General features: G+C 41.3%; 1 protein-coding gene across 1 annotated transcript in view; it reads right to left on the bottom strand.

Annotated features, from left to right (window-relative positions):
• Nucleotides 1-10,610, bottom strand: part of ptdss2 (phosphatidylserine synthase 2) — an 87,936-nt gene extending 77,326 nt beyond the window's left edge. The window contains exons 1-2 of the mRNA XM_034176012.1: nt 10,442-10,610; nt 9,777-10,059 (exon numbers count right to left, since the gene is read on the bottom strand). Of these exons, the coding sequence (XP_034031903.1) occupies nt 9,777-9,979 (203 nt within the window). The 5' untranslated portion in view covers nt 9,980-10,059; nt 10,442-10,610. The remainder of the gene's footprint in view (nt 1-9,776; nt 10,060-10,441) is intronic.
• Between the last annotated feature and the right edge of the window lie 7,369 nt (nt 10,611-17,979).

The raw sequence follows: 17,979 nt of genomic DNA on the forward strand, positions 1-17,979 counted from the left end.
TAACTTTTTTGTTCGTGGATTAGCTTTTCAGCTAACTTCGAATACTATCAGTGGACCAATTAGCTTCCGCTAAATTTAGCTCTGCCAACTTTTAGTCCACTAACATTTCTTTGCTGGCATACATGTTGATTCCTGTCACATGTTTTGCAGCAGTTAGGCAGCTGTGGGGAGCTGAGCTCAACTCTACCCCAGCAGAAGGGGAAAAGCTGCCAGGCTGATACAAAAAAGTAATTTACCTTCTACATACATTGCCCCAGATGTGTGGCCGAAGACATCAAATGCAAAACAGTTTTTACTTAGCGACCATGTGATATTTAAGGGCTATTCACTCTGCCATCCAGTAGATGGCAGTGTTCTATGCATTTCGACCCATCTACTGGTCACTATTTGTTGCACTGAATCACACTTAAACAGAATTTTCAGTTTTGCAAATGCCTTTTTTTTAAACAAATAAAAAAAAAATGCATTTACAAATACACATTTATTTGTAAAAACCAACCAACCAGTGATGAGCGGAGGCTCATTTTCCCATAATACATTTTGGCATCTGCGACTGTTAATGTTCAAACCTTCAGAATTAGTGCATTACTTTAAAACGTGTTATATTTTCACTTTGTAAACTCTCAGACTTGACATTAATGTAGATAAACTGCCTGGAATTAGTTTTGTTAATAAATCAAAACCATACATGAAAACTATTTTGCGTTTGAGGTCTTCGACCACACATCTGACAATGACATTCAGAGGCAGATCAAATTGTCTGGAACACTCATAGCCCCTGTAACAGGGGCAGACCCAGACAGGAAAAAAACAAAAAAAACCTCCTTTCCCATTTGGCAGTGCATCACCCAAATTGTCCTTTTGAACAAGCTGCCCACACTGGGGCCTACTGCAATATGCTGGATTCATGGATCAAGGCACAGGATTGCACAAAAGGAAAGTTGATCATCCGATTAAGGCTGCGACAGATCCAATATCGGGATCAGCTTCCAATACAGACATAATTCAAGTATTGGAAAATACCGATCCAACCTGTGGCATTTTCCGATACGTGAGGAGCCACTGTGAATCTTCTCAACTGCTGTTTGCTCTCTGCTTTGTTTGCTTCAGAGCGTTGGGGGGGGGGGGGGGGGGGGGGGGGGGGGGGGGGGCTCTCTTCCACAGTGTTCTAGCTGTGGGTAGCAGCAAAAGATGGATGTTGCCTATACGACTATTTCTCTATTCAAATGCTGAACATTACTGGAGAAACATGACGTGCTATAAGTCTTAACTGCTAACTCAAGCTTTGTATAGTACTTTGTCAAACTGCGTTTTTCTATTAGCGCAATTGATTACTGAAGAATCTTAAGCACAATGTTTACTCCTGTGCACATAATAGGCCTACAGCTGGGGACAGATGAACATTATTTACTGGATTATCACAACATGTGTAACTGTAACTTTGCAAATAAATGCTTGGACTCCTGTATTTCACAAATGTTAAAATATTTATTCAAATTATTGCTCTAAAATGCATTTTAGAGCATCAAGAACATTTCGGCATCAACCCTGGGCTCCTGTCCTATGGGTTTACTTTTCCACTGATTTTTCTGTTGCTGAATCACATCCCTGATATACGTATACACACAGTACTGCTGAAGGACTGTGCATTCAGTACCAGTGTTCTCCATAAGCAATGGAATAATGGGGCTGTGCCACCATGCTACAATCTCAGAGTCATCACGCCGATTTTCCATTTTAGGGTGCTCCCCCTTGTGGGTGTGTGGATTTTACAATAATGTCTCAAAATTACATAACTGACCAAAGCGATGAATGCGTGTGATCAGTGATCCACAAATGCTGAATTGCACTTGACAAACAGAATCAGTTCTGCAAATGCCTTTTTTGTTTGTCTGTTTTACAAATGAATAAATTATTTACAAATACACATTTATACGCAAAAACCAACACACAAGTTACAATACAAATTGGAAATTTGTATTTGTGGATTGCAAAATGTGTGCAAATCAAGGAATATTTGTAGCTCACTCTCTGTGCATTTGGAGGGACTGAGACAAATTTAACTCTATAAAAATGGTCCCTGGGAATTTGGAAACCCTGGTAGTAAAAGGATTTATGCTGAGCACAGATGTATGGGCGGACACAAAGCCTTTGCAACAGTCAATGGCCATATTTTGGCCTCAGGTAAAAATCAAAATGTGCTTTCTAGACTAGACCCATTTAAAAAAAAAAAAGAAAAAAAAGAGAGCTTATTTAAGGTGCTAAAGGCATTTTTGAGGAAAAGCTGAATACACTTTATTCCAAAGGATTTTGAGGTGCTGAAACTGAATTTTTTTTTTTTTTATCTGTCATACTCAAATTTGCCATTTAAGGTCTCACATCAGTAAAAAACAAAATGGCCACCAATAATTACAGAATCGCCTATATCTCAGCTCATCAGCAAACCACCTGCTGAGGTGATTGGTTGCAAGGAAAACCTCCAGTGTCTCGGTCCTCATTGCCCACCCTGCTCTAGTCCAAAGGGTTACTTTACCATGTAATATAATCAAAGACAAATCATTCAGCATCCTTGAGAATTTGTTCATTCAGAACACTTTTTACAAGATCTTGCAACAGATCTTAATGTACAGTTTCCATGCTGTCTTTTTGTTGTGTCCCAAAAAATAAGCCACTGTATCACAGCCAGAAAGTGCGTGGAAGGGGATCAGTGTCTCCAAAAGTGGAAGTGTGCCATACAGCTTCTCAAAGACATCATGGATGTACATGGGCTTTTTCGAGGTTCCTGCTTTCATCCTCAATTTGTTACATGCCATTTTCTCACTGCGCAATCAGCAAGATTAGTACATCTCTGTCATGTGCAGAGATCACAACACTGTGTGCAGTGGTATATAAACAGCACAAAATAATATCTGTGTTTACTTCTTCAAGCAACCGAGTATTCATGCAAGGATCTGAGGCCCGTACCTCATCCTCTCTGGCAAATCCTCTGCAAACAATCAGTGTCTTGTCTGCTGGTGCACTGTCCAGAAGATGATGAGAGAGAGAAAGCTAGTAAGGTCACTTTTGTTTTCTAGTAGGGACAGAAAGTTAATCAATCAATCAATTTTATTTATATAGCCCCAAATCACAACAAACAGTTGCCCCAAGGCGCTTTATATTGTAAGGCAAGGCCATACAATAATTACGTAAAAACCCCAACGGTCAAAACAACCCCCTGTGAGCAAGCACTTGGCGACAGTGGGAAGGAAAAACTCCCTTTTAACAGGAAGAAACCTCCAGCAGAACCAGGCTCAGGGAGGGGCAGTCTTCTGCTGGGACTGGTTGGGGCTGAGGGAGAGAACCAGGAAAAAGACATGCTGTGGAGGGGAGCAGAGATCAATCACTAACGATTAAATGCAGTGGTGCATACAGAGCAAAAAGAGAAAGAAACAATGCATCATGGGAACCCCCCAGCAGTCTAAGTCTATAGCAGCATAACCAAGGGATGGTTCAGGGTCACCTGATCCAGCCCTAACTATAAGCTTTAGCAAAAAGGAAAGTTTTAAGCCTAATCTTAAAAGTAGAGAGGGTGTCTGTCTCCCTGATCTGAATTGGGAGCTGGTTCCACAGGAGAGAAGCCTGAAAGCTGAAGGCTCTGCCTCCCATTCTACTCTTACAAACCCTAGGAACTACAAGTAAGCCTGCAGTGTGACAGCGAAGCGCTCTATTGGGGTGATATGGTACTATGAGGTCCCTAAGATAAGATGGGACCTGATTATTCAAAACCTTATAAGTAAGAAGAAGAATTTTAAATTCTATTCTACAATTAACAGGAAGCCAATGAAGAGAGGCCAATATGGGTGAGATATGCTCTCTCCTTCTAGTCCCCGTTAGTACTCTAGCTGCAGCATTTTGAATTAACTGAAGGCTTTTCAGGGAACTTTTAGGACAACCTGATAATAATGAATTACAATAGTCCAGCCTAGAGGAAATAAATGCATGAATTACTTTTTCAGCATCACTCTGAGACAAGACCTTTCTAATTTTAGAGATATTGCGTAAATGCAAAAAAGCAGTCCTACATATTTGTTTAATATGCGCTTTGAATGACATATCCTGATCAAAAATGACTCCAAGATTTCTCACAGTATTACTAGAGGTCAGGGTAATGCCATCCAGAGTAAGGATCTGGTTAGACACCATGTTTCTAAGATTTGTGGGGCCAAGTACAATAACTTCAGTTTGATCTGCGTTTAAAAGCAGGAAATTAGAGGTCATCCATGTCTTTATGTCTGTAAGACAATCCTGCAGTTTAGCTAATTGGTGTGTGTCCTCTGGCTTCATGGATAGATAAAGCTGGGTATCATCTGCGTAACAATGAAAATTTAAGCAATGCTGTCTAATAATACTGCCTAAGGGAAGCATGTATAAAGTGAATAAAATTGGTCCTAGCACAGAACCTTGTGGAACTCCATAATTAACCTTAGTCTGTGAAGAAGATTCCCCATTTACATGAACAAATTGTAATCTATTAGATAAATATGATTCAAACCACCGCAGTGCAGTGCCTTTAATACCTATGGCATGCTCTAATCTCTGTAATAAAATTGTATGGTCAACAGTATCAAAAGCAGCACTGAGGTCTAACAGAACAAGCACAGAGATGAGTCCACTGTCTGAGGCCATATCATTTGTAACCTTCACTAATGCTGTTTCTGTACTATGATGAATTCTAAAACCTGACTGAAACTCTTCAAATAGACCATTCCTCTGCAGATGATCAGTTAGCTGTTTTACAACTACCCTTTCAAGAATTTTTGAGAGAAAAGGAAGGTTGGAGATTGGCCTATAATTAGCTAAGATAGCTGGATCAAGTGATGGCTTTTCAAGTAATGGTTTAATTACCGCCACCTTAAAAGCCTGTGGTACATAGCCAACTAATAAAGATAGATTGATCATATTTAAGATCGAAGCATTAAATAATGGTAGGGCTTCCTTGAGCAGCCTGGTAGGAATGGGGTCTAATAGACATGTTGATGGTTTGGATGAAGTAACTAATGATAATAACTCAGACAGAACAATCTGAGAGAAAGAGTCTAACCAAATACCGGCATCACTGAAAGCAGCCAAAGATAACGATACGTCTTTGGGATGGTTATGAGTAATTTTTTCTCTAATAGTTACAATTTTATTAGCAAAGAAAGTCATGAAGTCATTACTAGTTAAAGTTAAAGGAATACTCGGCTCAATAGAGCTCTGACTCTTTGTCAGCCTGGCTACAGTGCTGAAAAGAAACCTGGGGTTGTTCTTATTTTCTTCAATTAGTGATGAGTAGTAAGATGTCCTAGCTTTACGGAGGGCTTTTTTATAGAGCAACAGACTCTTTTTCCAGGCTAAATGAAGATCTTCTAAATTAGTGAGACGCCATTTCCTCTCCAACTTACGGGTTATCTGCTTTAAGCTGCGAGTTTGTGAGTTATACCACGGAGTCAGGCACTTCTGATTTAAAGCTCTCTTTTTCAGAGGAGCTACAGCATCCAAAGTTGTCTTCAATGAGGATGTAAAACTATTGACGAGATACTCTATCTCACTTACAGAGTTCAGGTAGCTACTCTGCACTGTGCTAGTATATGGCATTAGAGAACATAAAGAAGGAATCATATCCTTAAACCTAGTTACAGCACTTTCTGAAAGACTTCTAGTGTAATGAAACTTATTCCCCACTGCTGGGTAGTCCATTAAAGTAAATGTAAATGTTATTAAGAAATGATCAGACAGAAGGGAGTTTTCAGGGAATACTGTTAAGTCTTCAATTTCCATACCATAAGTCAGAACAAGATCTAAGATATGATTAAAGTGGTGGGTGGACTCATTTACATTTTGAGCAAAGCCAATTGAGTCTAATAATAGATTAAATGCAGTGTTGAGGCTGCCATTCTCAGCATCTGTGTGGATGTTAAAATCGCCCACTATAATTATCTTATCTGAGCTAAGCACTAAGTCAGACAAAAGGTCTGAAAATTCACAGAGAAACTCACAGTAACGACCAGGTGGACGATAGATAATAACAAATAAAACTGGTTTTTGGGACTTCCAATTTGGATGGACAAGACTAAGAGTCAAGCTTTCAAATGAATTAAAGCTCTGTCTGGGTTTTTGATTAATTAATAAGCTGGAATTGAAGATTGCTGCTAATCCTCCGCCTCGGCCCGTGCTACGAGCATTCTGGCAGTTAGTGTGACTCGGGGGAGTTGACTCATTTAAACTAACATATTCATCCTGCTGTAACCAGGTTTCTGTAAGGCAGAATAAATCAATATGTTGATCAATTATTATATAATTTAATAACAGGGACTTAGAAGAGAGAGACCTAATGTTTAATAGACCACATTTAACTGTTTTAGTCTGTGGTGCAGTTGAAGGTGCTATATTATTTTTTTCTTTTTGAATTTTTATGCTTAAATAGCTTTTTACTGGTTATTGGTGGTCTGGGAGCAGGCACCGTCTCTACGGGGATGGGGTAATGAGGGGATGGCAGGGGGAGAGAAGCTGCAGAGAGGTGTGTAAGACTACAACTCTGCTTCCTGGTCCCAACCCTGGATAGTCACGGTTTGGAGGATTTAAGAAAATTGGCCAGATTTCTAGAAATGAGAGCTGCTCCATCCAAAGTGGGATGGATGCCGTCTCTCCTAACAAGACCAGGTTTTCCCCAGAAGCTTTGCCAATTATCTATGAAGCCCACCTCATTTTTTGGACACCACTCAGACAGCCAGCAATTCAAGGAGAACATGCGGCTAAACATGTCACTCCCAGTCCGATTGGGGAGTCTGGTCTGGTCAGTTGTTCTGCAGTGGGACACTTCCATCTGTGGTGAATCTTCTCATGGGACAGGAATGCTGAGACCTCTTTTTCCTGGTTCCAGACTTTGCTGACTGCATTTTCTACTGATCAAAGGTCACATCAATCCTTTGAAAGGATCTTCCAAGATGCAAGACAGCTCTAACAAAGACATCACCAAGATGTCTAAATGTTATAAGCTCTGCAGGTTTCCCCAAGGCCACAACAAGGTCATTCCATCAATGACCAGGCAGGATTCTTCAAGTGTTAAGTCGTCTGGGCAGCCAACATCCTGTGTAATCATCTCAGCCAAGACTGCTTTGTTGCCACCTCACAGTTCTCCATTTGTCTCTGCAAGTGACACTGGAACAGGCGTGAGTTCACGCTGCATCACTTTGTGAAGGTCCACTTTCCTGCCTGCTTGGTAGGCTGTCATGAGGCGCTGTAATATACATCTGTCTGCCTTTGTGAGTTTTTTTCTCTCCCCTTCTGTTCCCTGCTTACTGTGTACAGATCGAAGAAAGTGGGTGCTCTTGCCTTGTATAAAGGCTCTATGAACTTGATGCCATCTTCAGTTTCAGGCATGAGGCACTTCTTCAGATGCAGTCAGGTGGGCTTGGCCATATTTGTCAGTATTCGAGAGATTACTCAATGTCGCCTGTGGCCATATCTTTTGAGGCAATATTGTACCATGTGCATAGTCTGCTTCGAAGACCCCAAATCTTTTCAGGATTGCAACAATTTTGTCTTCATCTTCCTCATCTCACTTCATCCTCCCTGTTGACTAATTTTGGATCATTTGCTCATCATGTCCCAACATAAACATGTCTCTTGTTTTGGCTGCAATGGAAGCTTCCAGATTTTGTGACAGGGCCCATCTACTTAGGCTGATATGTGGTTTTGGCAATTCCCACAATCCCCCCTCCTTTCTTTCCAGTACTGTTTAGCCATTCATGGCTGTGATCAGGGTCAACTTCATTAAATTTCTGATGTCATGTGTTAAAAACTGATCTAATGTCATCTTTAAAATTCTGCAGTGAGAAATTTTTGGCGCTGGCATTGTTGGGGTGATTATTGTGTGGTTATGCACAAAATGTGAGTCTTTCACAAAAAAAAAAAAACGTAACCGACAAGCTGACACCTTTAACCCCTTCTAAGCCTGTATATCACATCAATGGGAAATTTCACTTTGTATTTGTGAGATACTGACAAGCCAAAATGAGGTGGGCGGTAGGGGGTTAAATAGTTGTAACGAAGAATGAAAAGACACCCATTAAGAAACCAAAGTTAAAGTTTTTTTGTTTTGTTTTTTTAGGAAAAACTGACCGACACCTTTTTCCACCTTTAAATGGTTGTATTAATATAATGAAGAATGAAACGACAGCTATTAAGAACTGAAAATATAATAATTGTATTCCTTGGCCTTGAAAATGTATGTTTAGACCCATAAGCACCTCTCTATCACGTTTTAGTGCTGAGATATAGGCGATTCTGTGATTATTTGTAGCCATTTATTTATTTATTTATTTTAAACGATTTGAGATCTTAAACAGCAAAATGGAGTGCAAAAAAAAAAAAAAAAAATCTGATTCAGCACCCCAAAATCCTTTGCAAAAAAGTGTGTGCTTCCCCCCAAAACGCCTACAGGGTTCACTTTTGGTGAAAATGGGTCTAGTCTATTTGGGCAGCACCATGGCTTAGTGGTTGGCACTGTTGCATTCTTGCTGTGAGGCAATAGTGCTAACCACTAAGCCACAGGATCACTTCCCACCTGGTTCTTTGTGTGGATTTCGTATGTTCTCCCCGTGTTCGCATGGGTTGTCTCTGGGTGCCCTGGCTTCCTCCTACTTCCAAAGATCTGTAGGGTAGGTGACTTGGAAAGTTCAAATTGACCTTAGGTTCGAGCGAGACTATGTTTGTCTGGCTACATGTGGCCCGTCTGACAGAGTGGCACCCAGTACAGGGTGTACCTTGCCGCTCACCTTGTAACTGCTGCGACAGTAGTAACTGCACTTTTACTGGAGCTTTTCACTACTCTACCCACCAGCAGTAACAACAGTACAACCAGAATGGAAAGTCCATTAAGTGTGCAGGTAAAATGCTTTGATTAACTTAACGACTGCACGGATGGATTGCAGTAAGCAGCACATGGGCAGTATTTTGTGTGGCTCCTGAAAAGCAAGTGACAACAATTCTTACATACCTGCGGATTAACAGACATTCATCATAGTTATAAGAACTTGGATGTATATGAACTAATATTTAAGGCTTTGAGCTACTTCGCGTAGAAAACTTGAAAATGAATATTTGACAATTAACTGATATATATATATTTTTTATCTTCGCGACTTCTCTGACCAGAGCCCAGTTGTTCGATTTCTGAACAAAATGCAGACTTACCTAGTTTTCCACAACTTGTCACTCGTGGCCATTTCAAATAATAAATCCAAAGAATATATCCATAAATACAAATCGCAAGATTGCTCCAAAAAATTAAAAGCCTAGAAATCTGATTTCATGTGGCACCCAGTATTTGATAAAGCAGAAACAGAAATACAATCAGATATGCAAACTTGTTCCTGAACTTGTAGATGCCGTACTTTCAAGCTGAACAGGCAAAAAAAAAAAAAAAAAAAAAATAGAAACAAGTTCCAGGAAGTTGAGATTTTCTAAATGCCAAACATTTGCAAGAAGAACGGAAATGAAGTTGTGGATTTTCAGAGCAACTTTTGAAGTACAGATTGCAGATTTCTGAAGTCAAATCAAACAGATTTCTTTATTTTTTTCTAGTTCTTATTTTGCAGATGTAGATTTTTCAGTTGCCTAGAAGCATACGTTTGCTTTGATGTGAACTTTGTGAGGAAAACTGGGGAAGAACTCCACGGACAACAAACCTCACACTCTGGCACACAGCATCCTGTGGAGAGCCCGTCAGCTGTGCACCATCTAGGTTAACTCACCAGAAGAAGGTGTTGGTGCCATCATCGTACACTTCACACTCCGTGTTTCTCCGGTGGAGGTTCTCCCTGGAGGTCTGCTTCATCACCTTGACTTTGACAGGTGTGATGAGATCCGGACAGCCAGGTGAGCAGGTCGGATCCAGAGAGCCGTTGTTGACCTGCTCAGACCCGGAGGCTGCACTGGCACACTTGGTCTTGGTCATAGCGACAAGGACCAGGTACGTTAGGGTTTATGGTTGCGCTGAGCACCTCCTAAGGTGGGCCCCAAGAGACAGCCACCATCCTGTGGGGTCGGAGGGACAAGAGTCACCAAGGAGAACCAGAAATTCACGTCCTGGTGGCCGAGTGCGCACCGCCTACACACTATGTGCGTTCAATCCCCCCTCAAACTCACATTCCATACATGTGTACAGAGAAAAACCCAGCAGGATAAGACTCTTATCTGACAAATAAAGTGACTTTAAACGCAAAAGATCGATAAATCTCAGCGTCGACAATAGACTAGCAAACCGCGCTGGCCACAATGTAGCGTAACGCTTTTGACAATGTGACCTTGCTGGTGAGGCTAAATTCACCAACATGCTTTTTAAAAATGTCAAAAACTAAGAAAAATTAATGTATCACGCCTGTGGTTTATCACGCTTCGGTCAACAAGCATTACTTACCAGATAAATGTATTAGATTAACGCAGTCCTACCGAGTTTACGGTAACTTAAAAATTTGCCGCATCCAGTCAAACGCATGTAAACCGTCTTTTTTTAAGTGAGAAAAAAAAAAACCTAACATTTAAACACGGTCAGATAAACCAGACCGCGTAATAAACACACCACACACTGCTCCAACAACGGCACAGATACAGCTTCTCCTTCTTCTGTTTCTAATGTTATTGGACGTAGGCATTCCAATTTGTTGCATTAGCGCCACCGACTGTTTGGAGTGCGGAGAGTCAAGGCAAGAAAAAGGCGCAAGCTAGCTTGTTTTCAAAGACAACATAACTGAAGATTTCACGCGTGAAAAAACAAGTAGGCAAAAAAAAAAGTGCAACAAGAAAAACAAAGAAAAAAAAAAACAGGCGGGCAGCACGGTGGATTAGTGATAATTTACCACGTTGCCTCACAGCAAGAAGGTCATGGGATTGACTCCCATCTGTGGCATTTCTATGTTGAGTTTGCATGAAAATTCAGCAAGGTATATCTTATATATTACATTCCAATTCTATGGTGGAATTATGCCAGTATACAAAGGTATATCTAAATATCTAAAAAGGAAGCGTAAAATAGGAGAGTAGAAAAGAGTAGAGTAGAGCCACTTAGGTGCCTGGTCTCCTCAGGCATGTCCTCGTGTTTGCTTGGGTTTGCTCCGGTTTCCTCCCACATTTAAAGACATGCGGGTTAGGCGAATTGAAAACTTTATAAATGCTCAGGTTTCCCTTGCAAAAATTTTTATTTATTTGTTCTTTTTATTTTCTTTCTGGCCTCCACATTCAGTTAACACACACGCTACAACCCCTGGCAAAAATTATGGAATCACCGGCCTCAGAGGATGTTCATTCAGTTGTTAAATTTTGTAGAAAAAAAAGCAGATCACAGACATGACACAAAACTAAAGTCATTTCAAATGGCAACTTTCTGGCTTTAAGAAACACTATAAGAAATCAGGAAAAAAAAAATTGTGACAGTCAGTAACGGTTACTTTTTTAGACCAAGCAGAGGAAAAAATATGGAATCACTCAATTCTGAGGAAAAAATTATGGAATCATGAAAAACAAAAGAACGCTCCAACACATCACTAGTATTTTGCTGCACCACCTCTGGCTTTTATAACAGCTTGCAGTCTCTGAGGCATGGACTTAATGAGTGACAAACAGTACTCTTCATCAATCTGGCTCCAACTTTCTCTGATTGCTGTTGCCAGATCTGCTTTGCAGGTTGGAGTCTTGTCATGGACCATTTTCTTCAACTTCCAAAGATTTTCAATTGGATTAAGATCCTTACTATTTGCAGGCCATGACATTGACCCTATGTGTCTTTTTGCAAGGAATGTTTTCACAGTTTTTGCTCTATGGGAAGCTGCTTTATCATCTTGAAAAATGATTTCATCATCCTCAAACATCCTTTCAATTGATGGGATAAGAAAAGTGTCCAAAATATCAACGTAAACTTGTGCATTTATTGATGATGTATGGTATGATGATGATGTAATGACAGCCATCTCCCCAGTGCCTTTACTTGACATGCTGCCCCATATCATCAATGAATGTGGAAATTTACATGTTCTCTTCAGGCAGTCATCTTTATAAATCTCATTGGAACAGCACCAAACAAAAGTTCCAGCATCATCACCTTGCCCAATGCAGATTCGAGATTCATCACTGAATATGACTTTCATCCAGTCATCCACAGTCCACGATTGCTTTTCCTTAGCCCATTGTAACGTTTTTTTCTGTTTAGGTGTTAATGATGGCTTTCGTTTAGCTTTTCCGTATGTAAATCCCATTTCCTTTAAGTGGTTTCTCTCACAGACGTTGACTCCAGTTTCCTCCCATTCGTTCCTCGTTTGTTTTGTTGTGCATTTTTTATTTTTGAGACATATTGCTTTAAGTTTTCTGTCTTGATGCTTTGATGTCTTCCTTGGTCTACCAGTATGTTTGCCTTTAACAACCTCCCCATGTTGTTTGTATTTGGTCCAGAGTTTAGACACAGCTGACTGTGAACAAAACAACACAAGTAACCGTTACTGACTGCCACAATTTTTTTTCCTGATTTCTTATAGTGTTTCTTAAAGCCAGAAAGTTGCCATTTGAAATGACTTTAGTTTTGTGTCATGTCTGTGATCTGCGTTTTTTCTACCAAATTTAACAACTGAATGAACATCCTCCAAGGCCGGTGATTCCATAATTTTTGCCAGGGGTTGTATATTGCACATCTGGGTACTTTGTGTCCTTTGTTCCCCTCTTTGGTAATGGCAGCCATGCCCACATATAAGCCCGGCAGCGCTACATTAGGGAGACACTAGCTTTCATATACATAACTCTATGGATCCATCAGGACTCTTCCTAGAGCTGGCTGCACATCTGAAATGAACAATTGGGGGAGAAGGACCTTAGGGAGGTGACCAAGAACCCAAATGTCACTGTGAGCTTCAGCATTCCTCTGTGGAGAGAGTAGAACCTTCCAGGACAACCATCTCTGCAGCAATCCACCAATCAGGCCTGTATGGTAGAGTGACCAGACATCTGTAAAATTACAGACGCCACCTCAATCTGTCTATCAATCTTCCGCTCCAATTTACCCCCACTTGTGAACAAGCCCCTGAGATACTTAAACTCCTCCACTTGGGGCAGTAACTCTCCCCTATCCCAATGGGGACAATTCACCATTTTCCTATAGAGGACCATGGTCTCACATTTGGAGGAGCCGATTCTCATCCCAGTTGCTTCACACTCTGCCTTAAACCTACTCAGTATACATCTGAGGTCATCACCTGAGGAAACCAACAGAACCACATCATCTGCAAAAACTGGACACCCCTGACTGCACCTTGAAATCCTGCCCATGAACATCACAAACAGGACTGGTGACCAAGGGCAGCCTTGGCGGAGTCCAGCTCCCACCACAAACAGGTCTGATGTAATAGAGAATGTGGACACACATCGTGTTTTACACATATCTTAAATGAACATGTCAAAACATAATTTCCCACTTTCCTGCTTGCATCAACAATTCTTTTTCTCAAGTCTAAACTGGTTTCTTTTGATGTTTTTTTCAAATGACAGCTCAAACACTTACTTACGTTTTTATACTGTGTGTACATTGGAGGAAGATAATCCTCAGTTTTAAGTCAACTTCACGTCAACTTTATTTGTCAATTTTGCAATGCATACACAGACATAATGAGAATTGAAATTCTGTTACTCTCAGTCTCCCAGACAATACAGAGCAAAAACACAGCAGTAGAATATAAAAATGAATATACAGTGAGGAAAATAAGTATTTGAACACCCTATGATTTTGCAAGTTCTCCCATTTCGAAATCATGGAGGGGTCTGAAATTTTCATCTTAGGTGCATGTCCACTATAAGAGACATAATCAAAAAAAAATAAAAATAAAAAATAAATCCGGAAATCACAATGTATGATTTTTTAATAATTTGTTTGCATGTTACTGTTGCAAATAACTATTTGAACACCTGTGAAAATCAATGTTAATATGTGGTACAGTAGCCTTTGTTTGCAATTACAGAGGTCATACATTTCCTGTAGTTTTTCACCAGGTTTGCACACACTGCAGCAGGGATTTTGGTCCACTCCTCCATATAGATCTTCTACAAATCTTTCAGGTTTGGAGTTTCAGCTCCCTCCAAAGATTTTCTATTGAGTTCAGGTCTGGAGACTGGCCAGGCCACTCCAGGACCTTGAAATGCTTCTTATGGAACCCCTCCTTAGTTGCCCTGGCTGTGTGTTTGGGGTCATTGTCATGCTGGAAGACCCAGCCATGACCCATCTTCAATGCTCTTACTGAGCGAAGGAGGTTATTTGCCAAAATCTCACAATACATGACCCCATCCATCCTCCCTTCAATACGGTGCAGTCGTCCTGTCCCCTTTGCAGAAGAGCACCCACAGAGTATGATGTTTCCACCCCCATGCTTCACGGTTGGGATGGTTTTCTTGGGGTTGTTCTCATCCTCTAAACATGGTAAGTGGAGTTGATTCCAAAAAGCTCTATTCTGGTCTCATGTGACCACATGACCTTCTCCCATGCCTCCTCTGGATCATCCAGATGGTCACTGGTGAACTTCAAACGGGCCTGGACATGTGCTGGCTTGAGCGGGGGACCTTGCTGCCCTGCAGGATTTTAAACCATGACAGCATCATGTGTTACTAATGTAATCTTTGTGACTGTGGTCCCAGCTCTCTTCAGGTCATTGACCAGGTCCCCCTGGGTAGTCCTGTGTAGTTCTGAGCTTTCTCAGAATCATCCTTACCCCACAAAGTGAGATCGTGCATGCAATCCCAGACCGAGGGAGATTGACAGTCATCTTGTGTTTCTTCCACTTTCTAATAAATAATCATAACAGTTGTTGTCTTCTACCAAGCTGCTTGCCTGTTGTCCTGTAGTCTATCCCAGCCTTGTGCAAGTCTACAATTTTGTCCCTGGTTTCCTTAGACAGCTCTTTGGTCTTGGCTATGGTGGACAGGTTGGAGTGTGATTGAGTGTGTGAACAGGTGTCTTTTATACAGGTAACAAGTTCAAACAGGGGCAATTAATACAGGTAAATTGTGCAGAATAAAAGGGCTTCTTAAAGATAAATTATCAGGTCTGTGTGAGCCAGAATTCTTGCTGGTTGGTAGGTGTTCAAATACTTATTTGGAGCAGTAACATACAAATAAATTATTAAAAAATCATACATTGTGATTTCTGGATTTTTTTTTTTTTTTTAGATTATGTCTCTCACAGTGGACATGCACCTAAATTTCAGACCCCTCCATGATTTCTAAGTGGGAGAACTTGCAAAATCACAGGGTGTTCAAATACTTATTTTCCTCACTGTATATGGTAGACGGTAGAATGTGGTCAGTGGTAGCAGTTTGTCTTGTGCAAACTGAGCAGTGATTCAACATTGATGAGCTTATTCAAACAAATTTCTAGTATATGTAGTGCAGAAGCAGTCCTTGGAGATGTGTTCAGTGTTTGGGGAAATGGGGGAAGAGCAGGGAGGGATTTGAGTGCTCTGACAGCCTGGTGAGTGAAAGTGTCTCTCAGTTGGCTGGTCCTGGCCTGGAGACTCCGCAGTCTCCTCCCTGACGGTAGCAGGTTGAAGGGGCAGTTTAATGGGTGGGTGGGATCTCCTGCAATGCAGATGGTCTTGTGGGTGAGGCGGGTGCTATGTATGTCTTGGGCGGGGGGGATGGGTGCCTGTGATCTTCCCAGCTGCTCTCACGATGCGCTGATGGGTCCTGCAGCAGGATGCGTTGTAGGTGCTGTACCACACCGTGATGCAGCTCTATTGGATGCTTTCAATCGTGCCTCTGTAGAAGGTGCACTTGATGGGGGGGCTAGCTCTTCTTAGTTTGTGGAGGAAGTGGAGGCATTGGTGAGCTTTCTTGGACAGTGATGTAGTGTTGGTGGTCCAGGTGAGACCCTTTGTGATGTGCACACCCAGGAACTTGGTGCTGCTCACTCTCTCTACAGCAGCACCATTGATGGTCAGAGGAGGGTGTCGGGTGTGTGCTATCCTGAAATCCACAACAATCTCTTTCATCTTCTCCACATTAGAGATTGTTGTGCTCACACCATGAGGTCAGGTGGTTCACCTCATTCCTGTAGTTAGTCTCGTTGTTGTTGATGAGATCCACCAGTTGTGTCGTCTGCAAACTTGATGAGGAGGTTGGGGTTGTGCAGTTGTGGTCACCAGCGTGAAGAGGAGGGGGCTCAGCACACATCCCTGAGGTGCCTCCGTGTTCAAGGTGATGATGCAGGATGTGTTGCTGCCGACCCGCACTACCTGTGGTCGCCCTGTCAGGAAGTCCAGCAGCCAGTTGCACAGTGAGGTGTTCAGTCCCTGCTGGTTCAGTTTGATGATCAGCTGTTGGGGGATGATTGTGCTGAATGCAGTGCTGAAGTCCATGAACAGCATTCTGACATACAGTGGTGTTCAGAATAATAGTAGTGCTATGTGACTGAAAAGATTAATCCAGGTTTTGATTATATTTCTTACTGTTACATGGGAAACAAGGTACCAGTAGATTCAGTAGAGTCTCACAAATCCAACAAGACCAAGCATTCATGATATGCACACTCTTAAGGCTATGAAGTTGGGCTTTTAGTAAAAAAAAAAGTAGAAAAGGGGGTGTTCACAATAATAGTAGTGTGGCACTCAGTGAGTTCATCAATTTTGTGGAGCAAACAGGTGTGAATCAGGTGTCCCCTATTTAAGGATGAAGCCAGCACCTGTGGAACATGCTTTTCTCTTTGAAAGCCTGAGGAAAATGGGATGCTGAAGACCTTGTTCAGAAGAACAGCGTAGTTTGAGTAAAAAGTTGATTGGAGAGGGGAAAACGTAAACGCAGGTGCAAAAAATTATAGGCTGTTCATCTACAATGATCTCCAGTGCTTTAAAATGGACAAAAAACCAGACACGTGGAAGAAAACAGAAAACAACCATCAAAATGGATAGAAGAATAACCAGAATGGCAAATGTTCACCCATTGATCAGCTCCAGGATGATCAAAGACAGAGTTACCTGTAAGTGCTGTGACAGTTAGAAGATGCCTGTGTGAAGCTAATTTATTTGCAAGAATCCCCCGCAAAGTCCCTCTGTTAAATAAAAGACGAGCAGAAGAGGTTACAATTTGCCAAAGAACACATCAACTGGCCTAAAGAGAAATGGAGGAATATTTTGTGGACTGATGAGAGTAAAAATGTTCCTTTTGGGTCCAAGGGCCACAGACAATTTGTGAGATGAGCCCCAAACTCTGAATTCAAGCCACAGTTCACAGTGAAGACAGAGAAGCATGGTGGTGCAAGCATCATGATATGGGCATGTTTCTCCTACTATGGTGTTGGGCCTATATATTGCATACCAGGTATCAAGGATCAATTGGATATGTCAAAATACTTGAAGAGGTCATGTTGCCTTATGCTGAAGAGGACATGCCCTTGAAATGGGTGTTTCAATAAGACAATGACCCCAAGCACACTAGTAAACGAACAAAATCTTGGTTCCAAACCAACAAAATTAATGCCTCGCAGATGTGAAGAAATCATGAAAAACTGCGGTGATACAACTAAATACTAGTTTAGTGATTCACAGGATTGCTAAAAAAAAGCAGTTTGAACATAATAGTTTTGAGTTTGTAGCGTCAACAGCAGATGCTACTATTATTGTGAACACCCCCTTTTCTACTTTTTTTTTTTTTTACTCATAGCCCAATTTCATAGCCTTAAGAGTGTGCATATCATGAATGCTTGGTATTGTTGGATTTGTGAGAATCTACTGAAACAAGGTACATGGTACCTTGTTTCCCATGTAACAATAAGAAATATACTCAAAACTTGGATTAATCTTTATAGTCACATAGCACTACTATTATTCTGAACACTACTGTATGAGTCTTTATTGTCCAGTTGTGGAGGGCAGTGGTGATGGCATCCTCGGTTGAGCAGCTGGACCGATATGCAAACTGGGAGGGGTCCAGGGT

The sequence above is a fragment of the Thalassophryne amazonica genome, chromosome 8, assembly GCF_902500255.1.
Source record: "Thalassophryne amazonica chromosome 8, fThaAma1.1, whole genome shotgun sequence".
NCBI lineage: Eukaryota > Metazoa > Chordata > Actinopteri > Batrachoidiformes > Batrachoididae > Thalassophryne > Thalassophryne amazonica.